Consider the following 14,567-nt stretch of genomic DNA (forward strand, 5'->3'; position numbering starts at 1 on the left):
CCTTTCTCTACTCTTTGCCTGAGCACCTCTTGAAACGATCCATCGCCATCGTCCTATCCGATCGGCTGACTGGAGGTCAAGCTACGACTGTCGGCTCCTCTCCGCAAACAGCCTCCTGACAGAGAGACGGGCGGCGTCCCTGATCTAGTGCAATGCAGTCGTCATCCATGCACATTCGTCCACGCCATCGTCTTCGGCACCCTTGATCTATCACTCACTTCGCATCACATCGCCGATCAGTCATGTCGACCCAGAGAAGCAGCGGCAGCAGCAGCAGCTATGCCAGATCGTTTCTCGAATCTCTGCTTGTGCCAAAGAACGGCGCATCCACCAACGCTCCTCAGTCCTTCTCGTCCAACTCGACCACAGCCACCGCCAACACCAACGCTAGCACATCTTCCGCCTCGTCGTCCGTCGCTACCTCCATAGGCGCAGCTCCTCTTCTCACTGCTGCGTTCAAACCTCACAAGCCATCTTCTCTCTCATCCTCAGCCTCCGCTTCTGCCTCGGAAGACGGCGCTGCAGACAGAGACACATCCGCGTACGACGCCTATTTGCCATCCACCCTCTTGTCTCAATCGGACGATGTCGATCATCGCTTCGCATCCAACGATGTCGAGGACGACGACGCTTCTTCCCTCGCCACCTCGCCGCCTCTCTCCTCCTCCTTCAAGGCACAGCAGCTTTCACTTCAGGCGCTTTCCCACCATCGTACATTCTCATCTTCCAGCAGCCGTAGGACCTCCACCTCCGCACCCGTTCCAGATCACACTTCAGACATCCTCGTCATACTCAATGACGTCCATCTAGACGAGGAAGAGCGCATCGACAAGGTTAGAGCCACGCTCGCAAACGCCTTGTATGCTATCGAAGGCGTTCCCGCCCCATCCGCGCGCATCGACAGTCTCGTTCTCGATCTCATGCATCGTCATCGAGAGGATGTACAACCCACCGGCATCCAATTCCTCTCCAACCCTACCCAGTCGCCAGTCCGTCGTCCTGCCAGCATCCGCTCCTTCTCCTCTTCCCGCCCGTGGACGCCCTCCAGACCTTCCTTTTCGCCCGCCTCATCTTTTGCCGCCACTCCCACAGATACCACACCGCCTGCCTTTGCTCAGCGCCCAACATCCCCACACGTCGGCTCCAGTGCATTGGCTTCCCTTACTGCCGCCACCAGCCCTGTATGGTCCTCTGCCAACACCAACACCGCCGCCAGTCCACGACCGCATCCAGGCGTAATTGGCTCTGGTTCACCGCGTGCGTCGCCCAAGCCGTGGAATCGCACCCTCTCCAACCTCTCCACCACCAGCTTGGTCTCTTCCAACGGTGGCGCCGCTCAGGGCGTAGCTTCTCCCGCAGCTTCGCTTCCTCCAGGAGTCATTGGCAGCACAGCCAGCAGACCTGCATCACCCTCCCCCTTCGGTTCGCCCAAGCTCAACATTGCAGCCACAGAGTTCAAACCGCGCACCGCTTCCTCATCCAGCGCCGCTGCCGTTCCGCCCGCATTCACACTCACTCGTTCAGCACCGCATCTCGTTCGTCGACCCAGCTCCAATGCCAGCAGTAGTAATCTCGCCTTGGCCAACAAGAGCCACGCTGGCGCCGGTGACGACGATGACGACGAGTTCTCGCCTTTTGGTACCATCAAACCTTCACAGCAACAGCCCCTCAGCTTTGCTGGCTTCACTTCCTATGACTCTGACGCTGGCTGGACCTCGGCACCCTCCTTCGGCGCTCCCGACGGATACGCGAGCGCTTGGAACGATCCCGCGCCCAACTCCAATGTTGACCCATCGCAGCTAGATCCGCTCGGAGCCGAGCCTACAGCGCCTCTCACACCCTTCGACATGCTCTACTCGATCCTTGTCACCGGAACCAAAGCCGGCTCGTCTGAATGGAGTCCAGAGCAGGTGGATGAGGCCCTCGTCATGCACAACTACGACGTCGAAAAGACGCTCAATGCCATCTGGGAGAACGACGGCAAGCCCCTCGGTGATGGCACCCGTTCATTGCTCTCCGGCGGCACGTCTGCATCTGGAATGCTCGCCGGTGTTGCGACTGCAAGCTCGCCTCGGATAGTACCAGCTCAGTTGCCAGCTACGGCGGGCGTCAAAGCAGGAGTCAACGTCATGTCCAGGGAAGCTCTCGGCCTCGGTGCTGCGCGTGGTCAGCGTCCCGGCCTCTCCCGATCCGGATCTTCGCAGCTCACTCCAAGGTTCGAGGCGGCCACATCCAACCCCTCCGGATCAGGTGGCGCAAATCGCGTTTGTCGCTACTTTATGGCTGGCGAATGTCGTCGAAGCGACTGCCGCTTCTCGCACGACCTCGACAATCGAGCCGTGTGCCGCTACTGGCTCAAGGGCCACTGCGCTCACAATCCGTGCAACTTCTTGCATGACTACGATGCCCTCAATCAGCTCGCCGCTGGCATCGTGTCGGGCCTCACTGTGAATGATGGAAGCATGCAGCAACAGCCGGCGTCAACGGCTGACGCAGCTGGTGCTGGCGGAGTAGCACGTGCATCGAATGGAACCCGGGACGATTTTCCGCAACTCGGTGGGAGTGCAAAGGATGCACCGTCAAAGACTTCCTACGCCGCAACGCTTGGAAGTGGCGCCGATCCATCCAGGAACAGATGGGCTTCGACGGTGCAGAAGCGTGCGCCGACCGATGCTGCCACGAAGGCGCAGAGCGATACGCAAGGCGTCATAAGCATCCATTCGAAAGCAGCTCCCATACGCTCTCAGCCAGGTGCGAACGCTCTCGAAAACAAGTCGTCCAGCAAGGGCGCCGCTGCGGGCCCACGTACCTCGGCGCGCTTACCTCTGCGGCCTTCTGCGCTGTTGCCGACGCTGCTGACAGGAAGCAGTGCAGCCGAGACGTACCAGACGCACCGGGGCGATGCGCTCTCGCTTGCCGAGCAACGGAACAAGCTGCTTGCACGAGCCTCCGAGGCCTTCCGTAAAGGCGATGTGGCTTCGGCGAAAAAGTTCAGCAAAGAAGCTTCGTCGCTCAACCATCAGTACGAGGATGAATCGCGAACGGCAGCTCATGCGATCGTCAAGGAGCGCATGAGGGAGCTGCGCTCTCGTCTCAACGATCCAAGCACGTCGGGCTCCAGCGCATCTTCACAGAGCAACGAGGCGGGTGCTCGGAACCTGCGGGGCAAGGTTGTGGGCAACGGTCTGGGACTCTGTCTCGGCGTTGTCCGTCCGGGAGCGTTGCAGGGCAGCCAGGCTTCTTCGATAACGGCGAGTCTGTCGGCGGACGAGCGTACAGAGTGTCTGCTCGACTTGCACGGTCTGCATGCAAAGGAGGCGGTTGAGCTGACGGAGGAGTTCCTGCTCGGGTTGGAGGCGGAGGGTGTGCAGGGTCTGGCGTATCTGGCGATCGGCAAGGCGAAGCACAGCAGCAAAGAGACGGACAAGAGGAGGGTCAAGCTGGGCGGGTTCGTGAAGCAGTTCCTGAGCAGCTATGCGTATCCGTTTGCGGAGAGCGATGGCGTGCTGGTGGTGGATCATTTGAGTCACTCGTGAAGAAAGAAGAAAGCAAAGGACAATATTACTCAGTAGCGAGAAAGTGGGGCTGTGGTGTGTGTGAGGAGAGCGGGCTTTTTGCTCTTGACCATCGACCATGGTGTTGGTCGTTGGAAAGCTTGTCTCGGGTTTCGGAGTGAGGGGTTTTTTTTTGGTGTTCTTCCTCCACTCTGAATCCTTCCTCTTTGACGCTTCCTAACCTCTTCCCATTGACCCCTTACCACTTTTTGCCCATCGAACATCATCTCCCATCCGTCTCGTACTCTGGAATCGCCTTGTATTGTATGGCTCATCTACTCACCAGAATCCAAGTTATCCGACCTCGACTGGTTCCAGCCGTCCGATCTCTACACCTGACCGCGCCGCTCTTTCGCACAGACACGGCGTTACGCATCTGGCAGCGGAAGATGGAAGTCAAAGATCGGTATCGTTCGTGGACGAAAGACTCGCTCATCTCCCGAATCGCCGAGCTGGAAGCACAGACGAAGTCGGAGCGAGCAGCTCAGGCGGGGATCGATACCGCCGCGTTTGTCGAGAGAACTTCCCCAGGTTCAAAGAAAAAAGGGTTGGGGAAGAAGGAGAAGAAGTCCAAGGAGGTGGATTTTACTTCGGCGGGCTGCAGGAAGATCGCGTTGAGGTTTTCGTACGATGGTGCTGGATATGCCGGGTTAGCGGCGCAGAATGGAGAGGGGGCCGGGAGTAGTTTGCCGACGGTGGAGGGGGTGCTGTGGGAAGCGTTGTGTACGGCGAGGCTGGTAGATGCCAAGGCGGGGATGGACGGTGCCGGGTTCAGCAGGTGCGGAAGGACCGATAGGGGGGTGAGTGCTGCGGGGCAGGTGGTGGCGCTTTGGGTGAGGAGCAGGAAGCTCAATCAGTGGGAGCAGAGGTTGACGCATCAAGAACAGTTTTCCCTCTCCACACCTCTGGCGTCGAGACCGTCGGGGGAAGAATGGAGAGAGTTGGAGGACAAGAGGAATTCAAAGTTGGAGGAGCACGAACTGCCGTACGTTCAGATCCTGAATAGGATTTTGCCAGCGACGATCAGGATCCAAGCATGGTCTCCCGTCAGAAGCGATTTCTCGTCGAGGTTCGATTGCGTCTACCGACACTACAAGTACTTCTTCCCCTCCGGTCCTCCCAACATCTTTTACCCACCAACAACAACGTCCACCGCTACAAACCTTGGTATCGGTGGAGGTCAAGACGCCGGAGCCACACGACTGGACATCGACCTGATGCGCGATGCAGCGTCGCGTCTGTTGGGCGAACACGACTTCCGCAACCTGTGCAAGATCGATGCATCCAAGCAGATCACGAATTTCCGTCGGAGGATCGATGGTGTCAGCATCGATAGAGTCTCTTCTCACTGGCCATCGAACCACGACGTTGTTCCTGACGACGGTGATGGAGAGAAGGAGAACATGTATGTGTTGAACCTGCGTGGGACGGCGTTCCTCTACCATCAGGTACGAAACATCATGGCGATCCTCTTCCTCGTCGGTGCGAGACTCGAGTCTCCTTCGATCGTCGAGGAGCTGATGAACGTCTCCACGGGTAGGATCGCAGCCGATCGCGTACAGATGCGGTTGGCTGCGGAAACAGGGACCCGAGCAACTGCCAACTCCACTTCTCCCTCGGACCGAGAAGCAGGGTTGAAATGGTGGCTTCCCGTCAACGCGACCTCCTCCTCCGACTGCAACTCCACCCCGACGGGTCTACCGATGTGGATGCACACCGCGCTGTCCACCCACCCCTCGGACTTTGCTCGCTCCGATGCCGAGCTGGAGATCTACGCGACCAAACCCAACTACGAGATGGCAGCGGATCGACCTCTCGTACTCTGGGAATGCGGGTTCCTACCCTCGGATATCGAATGGAGGGTCGGCGCGTACGACGGTCCTCTCTCCTCCATCTCCCCACCCGAGCAGCAGGACAACAACGTTTCCGCGAGCAACTCCCTCCTGCGGGTGCACAAGACCTGGACCCAAATGGCCATCTCCACCGAACTGAGCAGACACTTTGTCCTCGCAAGTCCCTCTGCAAAGACGGGCACGTTGGCGAGCAGGACCGATTTTGCGGATGCAGCCTATCCGTGTCTCCAAAGCACGAAGGAGCAGCGAAGCAGCGAGGAAGAGGAAACGAGGAAGGAGAGGTTGAAGAGTGGAGTGATTCCCTTGGGCAACGGTACAGGTCGTGGGGCAATGAACTATGTGCCACTGGGGCAGAGGCCGAGGGAAGAGACGTACGAGGTCAAGAACCGGAGGTGGGCCGAAAACACGGGCAAGAGAAGGGCCGATAGGAAAGCTGAGCAGCAACAGCAACACGAGAAGGAACACACGGTAAACGGAGGAGGATCGGGACCGGGCGCAGAAGAATGAATCAGCGTGATTCGCAATGAAATAAAGAACGCCGTTGAGATTGCCCATTTGGATGACGATGATGCCGGTTTCACCGCTGATTGTGACGTCGAGGCGAAGCGAGAGTCGTGGTACAGAGCCAAAGCGAGTATGAGAGAGACTATGCACGCCGTGACGACTGGTTTCATAGAAGACGTTGTTTGTTCGAGTCGAGATCACACGCACACACACACACAAGGTGCACACGATGACAAGGTTGAAGGTACAAACGACTGCAATTTCACTCTCCCCCAAAGCGTCCCTGCATTTATCTCTTTGCCCATGGATTGCTTTGCTCGCTCCTTCTCGTCGTCTAAAACCTCATCGGACCCTTCACCCTCGGGAACGGCACCACATCCTTCACACTAACCGTATCGCTCACCCAAGCCAACAGCCTCTCCACCCCCATTCCGAACCCAGCATGTTCCACCGCGCCGCCGAATTTTTTCAAATCCTCCAAGTACCACCCTAGCTTATCCTTCATCGCCCCACCGCAACCCAAATCCGTGAGGTTCCGTTCCAGTTGCTCGGGACGGTGTTCACGGACGGACCCACCGACCAGTTCGCCTACCTTGGGGATGAGCAGATCGAAACACTCGACCAGCGTTTGCGCGCTCTCGGCATCGTACCGCTTCATGTAGAACGCCTTTTGCTCGAGCGGATAGTGCGTCACGAATACGGGTCCAAGTTGGGCTGCCAGGTATCGTTCGTGTTCGCTCGCTAGCCCTGCGTCGACGTGCGGTGTCACTTCGAACGTGTTCAGTGGTGCGGACGAGAGCAACTCGTGCGCTTGATGGTAGGTTATCCTCTTCCATCCCCCACCCCGGGTGATACCTTCCAACATGGCGAGATGATCTTTGTCAGCCAAGAGTTCCATGTCTTCACCAGCCGCTAATGCCGACTCGATCCCCGCTCTGATCATCCCCTCCGTAACATCCAATATCCCGTTGAGATCGGTAAAGTACATCTCAGCCTCCAACATCCAGAACTCTGCCAAGTGTCGGTTCGTCGCACTCCCCTCAGCTCTGAATGCCGGGTTGCACGTCCACACCCTACCCAAACCCAGCCCCGCCGCCTCTAGATGTAGCTGCGAAGAGACAGTCAGGTACGCCTGCGTCCCAGACCAAAAGGAATCCAGCCCCTGCTTGCCGCGTAAATCACTATCCGCTGCCACACGGAACACCTCCCCGGCACCTTCGCAGTCGCTACTCGTCAACACGGGACACGTCACTTTGACGAAATCCTTCCCCGCCAAAAACTTGCTCATCCCGCGTTCGAGCCTCTCCCGTGTCCTCGCAATCGCCGCGTAGCGAGGCAGCCTCCCCAGTAGATGCGGATTGCGACGCTCGGCAAGGCTGGCGGAATATCCGCCCTGCTCCACCGCCGTGCTGTTGTGCTGCATCTGCACCGCCGCAAGCGGATAGGTCAGATCGCAGTTCGAGAGCACCTGGACGGAGGAAGCGTCGAGTTCGACCTCTTGTCCTTTTTTTGAACCGCGACCCGGTTTGAGTGTACCTGTGAGACGAACAGCGGTGCCAACGGTGAGACCGGCAAGTCGATCGATGAGCGTATCGGGGGAATCTTTGGTGCTACGTACCACAGCTTGGAGCGAACGGGAGCCGGGAAGGGAACCGTCGGATAGTTCGAGGAACGTGATGGACTTTTGCTTGCGCGTGGATCGGAGCCAGGCTTTGACGTCTACGGGGATGGGGTCGGTCGAGCCAGATTGAAAGGTTTGGTGGGCGCGAGAGAGGAGCTGGTCGAGGCTCTCTGGTACCACAGCAGCAGCGGTGGGTAATGGTGTTGATGATGGTGCGAGACGCCTGGTGCTGGTCGAGAAACCTCTGCTGAAGCTGCCGAATTTGGCGGATGCACTGTCGTGACCAGCGACGTTCTTGTTCCGCTTGCGATTGCCGAGGCTTCCGCCGAACACGTCACGCTTGGTTCTTGGTCGAGAAGGTGTCGCGGCCGTAGCGTTTCCGAATGCGCCTTCTTGTTCCCATGGCTTGGGCTTGGTTGTTGCACCGACCTCTAGCTCGCGCCAGATGCCCTCAATATCATAATTGAATCGAGCCTGTTCCGTCATGACGTGTACCATGCACCAATCTGCATCGACAAGACACCAGTTGCCATCGCCCTTTTTGCCACCGGTCTTGCTCTTGCTCGTCACGCCGAGTGCGGAAGCATCTGATGCAGACATGACCAGGCCTTCATACCTAACCGGCTGTATACCCGGCGTTGCATCGTCCTCCTCCAGCATATCGTCAAACGCATCGTCTTCCTCAATCAAGGGTGATTCGCCATCCTCCACCAACTCGCTCTGTTCCTCCTGCAGACGTCGAATCTCGGCGAGCTCGGACGACTCGCGCTCGGAAGCGCGTTCGGCAGCCCTGCGATCTTGTCTGCTCCTGACCTCACCCGAGATGGCCCATTTGCCAGATCGTAGAATGCGACGGACGCTCTCGGTGGACACGCGGAATCGGTTGCTGAGCTCGACCACGTCAAACTGCTCCGGGTCGGACGAATGCAGGAGGCGGATACCTTCCTGCGCTTCTCTGGAGAGGATCTTGGGTGGACGCCAGCCGTCGGGGAACTTTCTCTGCAGTGCGATGCGATGTACCGCCCAGTCGGGAAGACGCTTGCCGAGTTCGTGCTCAATCCGCGACATGCCCTTGGGACGAGGTGAGGCCGGAGGGGTGGTCGATTTCGGCGCTGTCGACTTTGTGTAGCGCGGAGCAGAGGGACCTGGACCGAGGAAATCGTCGAGATCGAACTCGTCCTCCATGGCTGGAGGCGGTTGATGCTTGAGAAATCGCCCGATGTCGATGGCAACTCTGCGGACGCTGCCCGCGGCGCTGCTCTTGACTTGGACCACGACGATCCAGTCGTTGGTACCGTATGCGTCGGAGCTGGAATCTTTTGACAGGGATGCTGGGTGAATCAGAGTGATGGGCGTGAGCTGATCTTGATCTTCGGCGGGTCGAGCGATCAAGTTGGCGGAAGGACCGGTGAGAAGGTGCGATTTGAGTTTGGCGATGGCCTTGGGCTCATTGACTTTGGGAGTGAGCGGGATGTATGAAAAACTGTTTGTGGACGCCATGGATTCTGTCTCCATTTGCGAAGGATCATTTTGCGGATCTAACGATGATGGCGGATCTATTGTCTCTGTCTGGAGGAACCATGGAATGGAAGGGTCGGTGCCGCTGAGATCGTCGCTGACGTTGTTGCTGGACGAGATCGCGGTCGTAGTGGCATGAGATTCGTCATCTTGCTCTTCGCGAGGTAGGGAGCGACCCGGAAGTTGACGTGGCAGCGCTGCAGCCGCTGAGGAGGTGAGAAAACGAGTAGAAGGCGCAACTCGACATGTTCCAGATAGGTGGGACGGTCGTACGACGTTTGCAGAGTAGGAGGTGGAAGCTACTTGACAGGCCCCGGACCCTGCCGCATTGCTCGATGCCCGGAAAGCAGAGCATCTGGAAGCTCTAGCCAGCATTCTGTATGACCCTTGCCAAGAGCTGCGATGCCAAACGACTGGGCAGATTCTGTACGGAGTTGGTCATGAGGAGGATGATGTCCAGGGTCCTTCTCGTTGATAACTTTTCTTCTCAAAAAGAAAATGTCACCAAAAAGCTGAGTTTTACTCCACTTTACGCCTCACCGACCGTGCAGTTGAAATATGATCTGGCTTACTCAGCATGACATTGCAGAGCGAGAAGGAATTCCGTGCGACAGGCTGAATTGCAAATGGCTCTCGGCTCGTCGACGAGTGACAGCCTCGCAGCGTTGAATATCCATTGCGGATCTCTTGCTCTCGTTGTCGTCGACCAACACACCGGATCCTGTCAGCACAACTCGGTCGTTCACCCACCCCTCTCACACATTGACAAGATGCGTAAGTATTGCCGACGATTAGCGACGACGACGACACAGGGAATGAAGGATGTTTTCAACACGATGTCGAAGGGCGAATCTGAAGTTCCGCCGCGCTGCGGAACGGATCGTCCTTGCGGTCTGCACCTGATAGCGGATCGCATTACTGACCATGTCCCATCAACCCTGCTCTCTCTCCTACACATTTCGTAAACTTGGCCTCGCCATACCCTTCGCTACAACCGTCACTTCCACCTTCAACAGCCGTCAAGCAACTCGACACGCCATACCCCGTCATCGACGCGGATCCGCACTTCTCGCGCGTCATCCGCAGCTTCCGCACCTCCGACTACGCCGCCATGGCTGGCGCCACCGCTGCCTTCCCCTCGGCCATCTACATGATGGAGATGTTCGACCCAACACGACCCAAGCGCGGGCTGGGCAGCGCGTTGCGTCTGTCGACGTTCCTCGGACTGTGCGGTGGATTCCTGTTTGCGTACCAGAGGACGTCGTTCCGCTTCTGGGGTTGGAAAGAGAACGAGCTCGAGCAGCAGGCCAACCAGGCTGCGATCGATTCCGGTGTCAAGCCGTTGGGTACGGATCCGAGCAAGAGCGACCTCACGCCGTATATGCAGGGTGTGGCGCACAGGAACAGCGCCTTTTCGCAGTTGAAGTTCAGTAAGTAGACAGCTAGCAGAGGCGGACACAAGACAAGTGTGGATCGATTTGACTGACCTTTTTGATGACTCGGTTCCGTTTGTTTCGACAGGCACTCTTCCTTGGTTCAACTTGGTGGACCACCCATACCACGGCAACAACTCGCAAGAGTCGTCGTCTTAATTCGTGCAGAATCCCTATCGTTCACAGCTGGCTCTACGTAATGAAAGATGCAGAATCATCATTATCCATCGCAGCTTTTGGCTCCAAGGCTGACCGTCCGGTCTTTTTTTGGCGACAGTTTCAGACCGAGTGCTTGTCGGAACGGACCCGACACTTCGTTTCCCACGCTGCTGCTGTCCGCCGGACAAGCTACCGACGAACCGAATGCTCGTTCGATTGTGTTGATTGAACATCGGCTCACGTCCGAACCGCATTCTTGTCGCACGCATCATCCAAGATCAAGCGTCAACTCGACGTGTGTGCTTGCATCAGACAATGAGAATTAAAAGTACAACTTGAGAACCTTCGCCGCTGTATCCACCTCACAGCTGATTCTTATCCTTCGGCAGCTCACCGACCGCACTCTTCAAATCCGCATTCTCCGGATCGAACTGCAAGCCCAACTCGAATGCCTCCCTGGCCTCTCTCCACCTCTTCAACCCGACCAACGCCTTCCCTTTCCTGTAGTGACCTTTTGCCCAGGGTTTCTTCAACTTGGTCACCGCCTCTGCATCGCACAGTGCACCGATCCAGTCCTCGCAACTCGCAAATGCTGCGGATCTGTTGGCGAGGCAGAGGCTCAACTCGTCCCTGGCGACTTGGTTGGCCTCCCACAGAGGACGCGAGGCAGCAACGTCGATGGCGAGCGTGTACATCTTGACCGCTTCCGCCCAGTCCTTGTTGCGGTAGGCGGTGTTGCCTTGTTCTTTGGCTTGGTTGATGGCCATGCTGCGTTGCGGGGGGATGGCGTTGGGTGGAGGTGGGAAGGCGACGTTAGGGGGAAGACCTTGAAGAGAGCGGATTAGGGCGTTGAGGACGGTCAGGTCAAGCGAGGCGACGGGTGTGGAGAGCGTGTGCGAGGAAGGATCGAGTGCCAGAGGTACTTGCTGGAAGTCAGCGTCGGTGATGGCGAGTTGCTCGGCTGTGGGTGCCGGTGGACCTTGTTGCTGTTGTGGTGGTGCGTTCATCTTTGACGGCTATTATTTGTGTGAAGGAGCGAGCAGCCCAGCGATTTCAAGTGAGGGAGTGGAAACTATGGCGCGAGCCTGGAATGCAGCGAGATGCCGTTGAACGCTTTGATGACGAGCGATGCAAGCGATGAAGAAGGACGACGGATGCGACGATGATTGACGGGAGGAGTGGATTCTTGTATGAATCTATGTGGAATGTGTGTTGGCAGGTGCAGAGTAGAGTGTGTTGCACTTCAAAAGGCTACAAAGCTCCACCTCATCAAAAGCGCGTTGCTGTGGGATATGCCTCGCACTGCGCCTTTCTTCTCGGAGTCGGCTTACCGGCCGATTCGCACCTTTTTGCCGCCCAAAATGCACGGGACAGCCGACGCTGCTGCACTGTGCTACATTTCAGGGTCCTCATTGCACCTTCCTTCCCTTTGTGTCTTGCCTTTCTCAAATCACCTTCTCATACCCATCGTCATCGCCTTAACCGCACCCTCGTCCCTTCTACATCCTTCATACAAGCACCGGCTGCAAACGATACACGCCCTTCTCGTTTCTCAACCCGACCTTTCCATCAGACACACCACCACCGCTCCGTCCTCACACCCAAGCCACACGCACCATGATCCGCTTCATCCTCGTCCAAAACCGTCAGGGCAAAACACGACTCTCCAAATTCTACGTCCCCTACGACGACGAAGAGAAGATCCGTCTCCGAGGCGAGGTTCATCGTCTCATCGCGCCGAGAGATCAAAAGTACCAGAGCAACTTTGTCGAGGTGAGTCGATTCTTGCACCTTGAGCCCTCTCCAAATCATCGTCATCTCTTCGGACGCTGAACTCTTTTCTTTCTGCTGTCAGTTCCGGAACTACAAGTTGGTGTATCGAAGATACGCAGGGTTGTTCTTCTGCGTATGCGTGGATGCGAACGATAACGAATTGGCGTATCTCGAAGCGATACACCTGTTTGTTGAGGTTTTAGGTATGTAATCCCTTAACCCTTCCAGTATTCCGTGGAGTCGCCGAAGTTAACCGCTTTCTCTTCTGGACGTTGTAGATGCATTCTTTGGCAACGTATGCGAGTTGGACCTGGTGTTCAACTTTTACAAGGTCTACGCCATCCTGGACGAGGTGTTTTTGGCAGGAGAGATCGAGGAGACTTCGAAACACGTCGTTCTAGCGAGATTGGATCAGTGTAAGTTCCTTCCCTTCAGCCGAGACCGAGCAGGGCGGATATGCTGACATTTAGCGATTGCGTTTGGGATCCAAACAGTGGAGAAGCTAGATTGAACGAAAAACCCGACACACCTTTGTATTTGTACCCCGTAACGCAATCCCTAGCATTTCCAGGCACACGAAAAAAATCACAGCTTGAAACACGATCCGCCCACACCCGGTTCACCCGCCCATCTCGCGACATGCCGCAACAACCCTCTCTTCCTCTCGAGCACGCGTGCGTCTCCTCCCTTGTCGAGCTCGTACAGCGTAGCCAGGTTGAACACGAGTGCATCTGCCGTTGCTGCCAGCGCGGGGTGCGTGTGGAGGACGGATTCGAGTTGGGAGATGGCGAGGTCGAGGTGAGCCGAGTAGAAGGTGGAGATGGCTTGGTTGAGGTGCGATGTAGGGGAGGTGGAGTCGGGTTCGGGGTCGGGAGGGGAGGGGGAGGAGGAGATGGTGGAGATGATCGAGTGCGTTTGCGTGATGAGTTGGTGGAGTGGAGAGGAGGGGGGAAGGAGGGGGGAGATGCGGTCAAGGAGGGAGGTGGCGAAGGAGAGGTCGCCGGCTTGGATGTAGATGCGCGAAGCCACGATGACCAGGTGAAGTCTGTCCGATACCTCCGCCTCGGTCTCGTTTGCTCTTGATTTGAGCGAGGTTTCGATCAGTGGGTGGAGTACCTCGATCGCCCCCGAGAAATCCTTCACCTCTGCCAAGGCGAACGACAACATCAATCCCAATCGCACTGCTCTCGTCTTCCACACCCTGACCTCATCCTGCTGCCCCTTTGACTTCCGAATCTGATCCTTACACGACCGAATCAGAACCGTGTACTGTTCAAGAGTGCTCTTCACATCTCCTCTCCACTTTGGCTCCATCGCCCTCACCACCCTCAACGTAAACGGCACCGCTCCTTCCATCCCTAGCACCTCCTCTCTCTCCAGTATACTCCACAGCCCATCCAGTTCGCTCCTCAACATCGAATACAACCTCAACCTCGCCAACGAATACACCCTCGCCGTCCACCATTCCAGCACCTCCTCCAATCGCATTGTTTCCTCCCGCTCTTGCTCGATCAACTGTGTTTGTTGAGAGAACTTGGTTTGTCTACCGTATTCTTCGATACGTTCGCGTGCTAGTGAAGCGATCTTCCTCCATGAGTTCGAAGCTGTTGCTTGTCGAACTGTTTCCGCGGTGATCGGTGAAGCTGCGTCGCTGGTGGTGAAGGGGTCGGGGATTTCGTCTGTGGTTGAGGCGGAGGCATGCCATGCTCCAGATAGATCTCGTAGAGGTCGAACGTGCGGTGGAAGATGTTTCTGCAGCAAAGTGGAGAGTGGATCGGTCGTGGGTAGCTCGTTCATGTAAAATGCATCTCCCAATGCGGGGATGTAACGGGAGGGCTGAGAAGGTGCACTTGCTTGCAGTACGGGTTGTGATGTAGATGCGTACGCGTTGGAGGACGAAGCTGGACGAGCGAATGCTGGAGCGACAGCGTTCGGGTTAAAGGTCGGAGTGGATTCCACACCGGGTCGGTCCGACAGCTGCGAAGAGCTTTTCATATTGTGTGCGCTCGAAGGATGGTAGGAATGGAAACAGAGGTGGTGGAACAATGATGGTGGTGAAAGCATGCAACGCGGACAGAGTTGAGCACAAACTAAGGGTCCAATAGCTGGAAAAGCGCAACGCCCCGTGCGCGTTTACACTTTCCCCCAGTCT

At 57.0% G+C, this 14,567-nt stretch overlaps 7 protein-coding genes across 7 annotated transcripts; 4 read left to right on the forward strand and 3 right to left on the reverse strand.

Moving 5' to 3' along the window:
- Window positions 1-242: 242 nt before the first annotated feature.
- Window positions 243-3,536, forward strand: PHSY_002369 (hypothetical protein; the record flags this gene model as incomplete). Its single annotated transcript, XM_012332993.1, has 1 exon — window positions 243-3,536. One exon carries the CDS (start codon window positions 243-245, stop codon window positions 3,534-3,536), a length of 3,294 nt encoding a protein of 1,097 aa, XP_012188383.1.
- A 284-nt stretch (window positions 3,537-3,820) lies between these two features.
- Window positions 3,821-5,914, forward strand: PHSY_002370 (tRNA pseudouridine synthase; the record flags this gene model as incomplete). The annotated part of the gene is made up of 1 exon (XM_012332994.1): window positions 3,821-5,914. One exon carries the CDS (start codon window positions 3,821-3,823, stop codon window positions 5,912-5,914), a length of 2,094 nt encoding a protein of 697 aa, XP_012188384.1.
- Window positions 5,915-6,245: 331 nt separating this feature from the next.
- On the reverse strand, window positions 6,246-9,425 carry PHSY_002371 (asparagine-tRNA ligase; the record flags this gene model as incomplete). The annotated part of the gene is made up of 1 exon (XM_012332995.1): window positions 6,246-9,425. One exon carries the CDS (start codon window positions 9,423-9,425, stop codon window positions 6,246-6,248), a length of 3,180 nt encoding a protein of 1,059 aa, XP_012188385.1.
- Window positions 9,426-9,676: 251 nt separating this feature from the next.
- On the forward strand, window positions 9,677-10,968 carry PHSY_002372 (hypothetical protein; the record flags this gene model as incomplete). The annotated part of the gene is made up of 4 exons (XM_012332996.1): window positions 9,677-9,824; window positions 10,067-10,480; window positions 10,572-10,632; window positions 10,761-10,968. 4 exons carry the CDS (start codon window positions 9,677-9,679, stop codon window positions 10,966-10,968), a joined length of 831 nt encoding a protein of 276 aa, XP_012188386.1.
- A 36-nt stretch (window positions 10,969-11,004) lies between these two features.
- Window positions 11,005-11,649, reverse strand: PHSY_002373 (hypothetical protein; the record flags this gene model as incomplete). Its single annotated transcript, XM_012332997.1, has 1 exon — window positions 11,005-11,649. The coding sequence occupies one exon, from the start codon at window positions 11,647-11,649 to the stop codon at window positions 11,005-11,007; it is 645 nt and encodes a 214-aa protein (XP_012188387.1).
- A 610-nt stretch (window positions 11,650-12,259) lies between these two features.
- Window positions 12,260-12,878, forward strand: PHSY_002374 (hypothetical protein; the record flags this gene model as incomplete). The annotated part of the gene is made up of 3 exons (XM_012332998.1): window positions 12,260-12,415; window positions 12,498-12,618; window positions 12,694-12,878. 3 exons carry the CDS (start codon window positions 12,260-12,262, stop codon window positions 12,876-12,878), a joined length of 462 nt encoding a protein of 153 aa, XP_012188388.1.
- A 122-nt stretch (window positions 12,879-13,000) lies between these two features.
- PHSY_002375 (hypothetical protein) lies at window positions 13,001-14,410 on the reverse strand (the record flags this gene model as incomplete). The annotated part of the gene is made up of 1 exon (XM_012332999.1): window positions 13,001-14,410. The coding sequence occupies one exon, from the start codon at window positions 14,408-14,410 to the stop codon at window positions 13,001-13,003; it is 1,410 nt and encodes a 469-aa protein (XP_012188389.1).
- Between the last annotated feature and the right edge of the window lie 157 nt (window positions 14,411-14,567).

The sequence above is a fragment of the Pseudozyma hubeiensis genome, assembly GCF_000403515.1.
Source record: "Pseudozyma hubeiensis SY62 DNA, scaffold: PHS23, whole genome shotgun sequence".
In the NCBI taxonomy this organism is placed as follows: Eukaryota; Fungi; Basidiomycota; class Ustilaginomycetes; order Ustilaginales; family Ustilaginaceae; genus Pseudozyma; species Pseudozyma hubeiensis.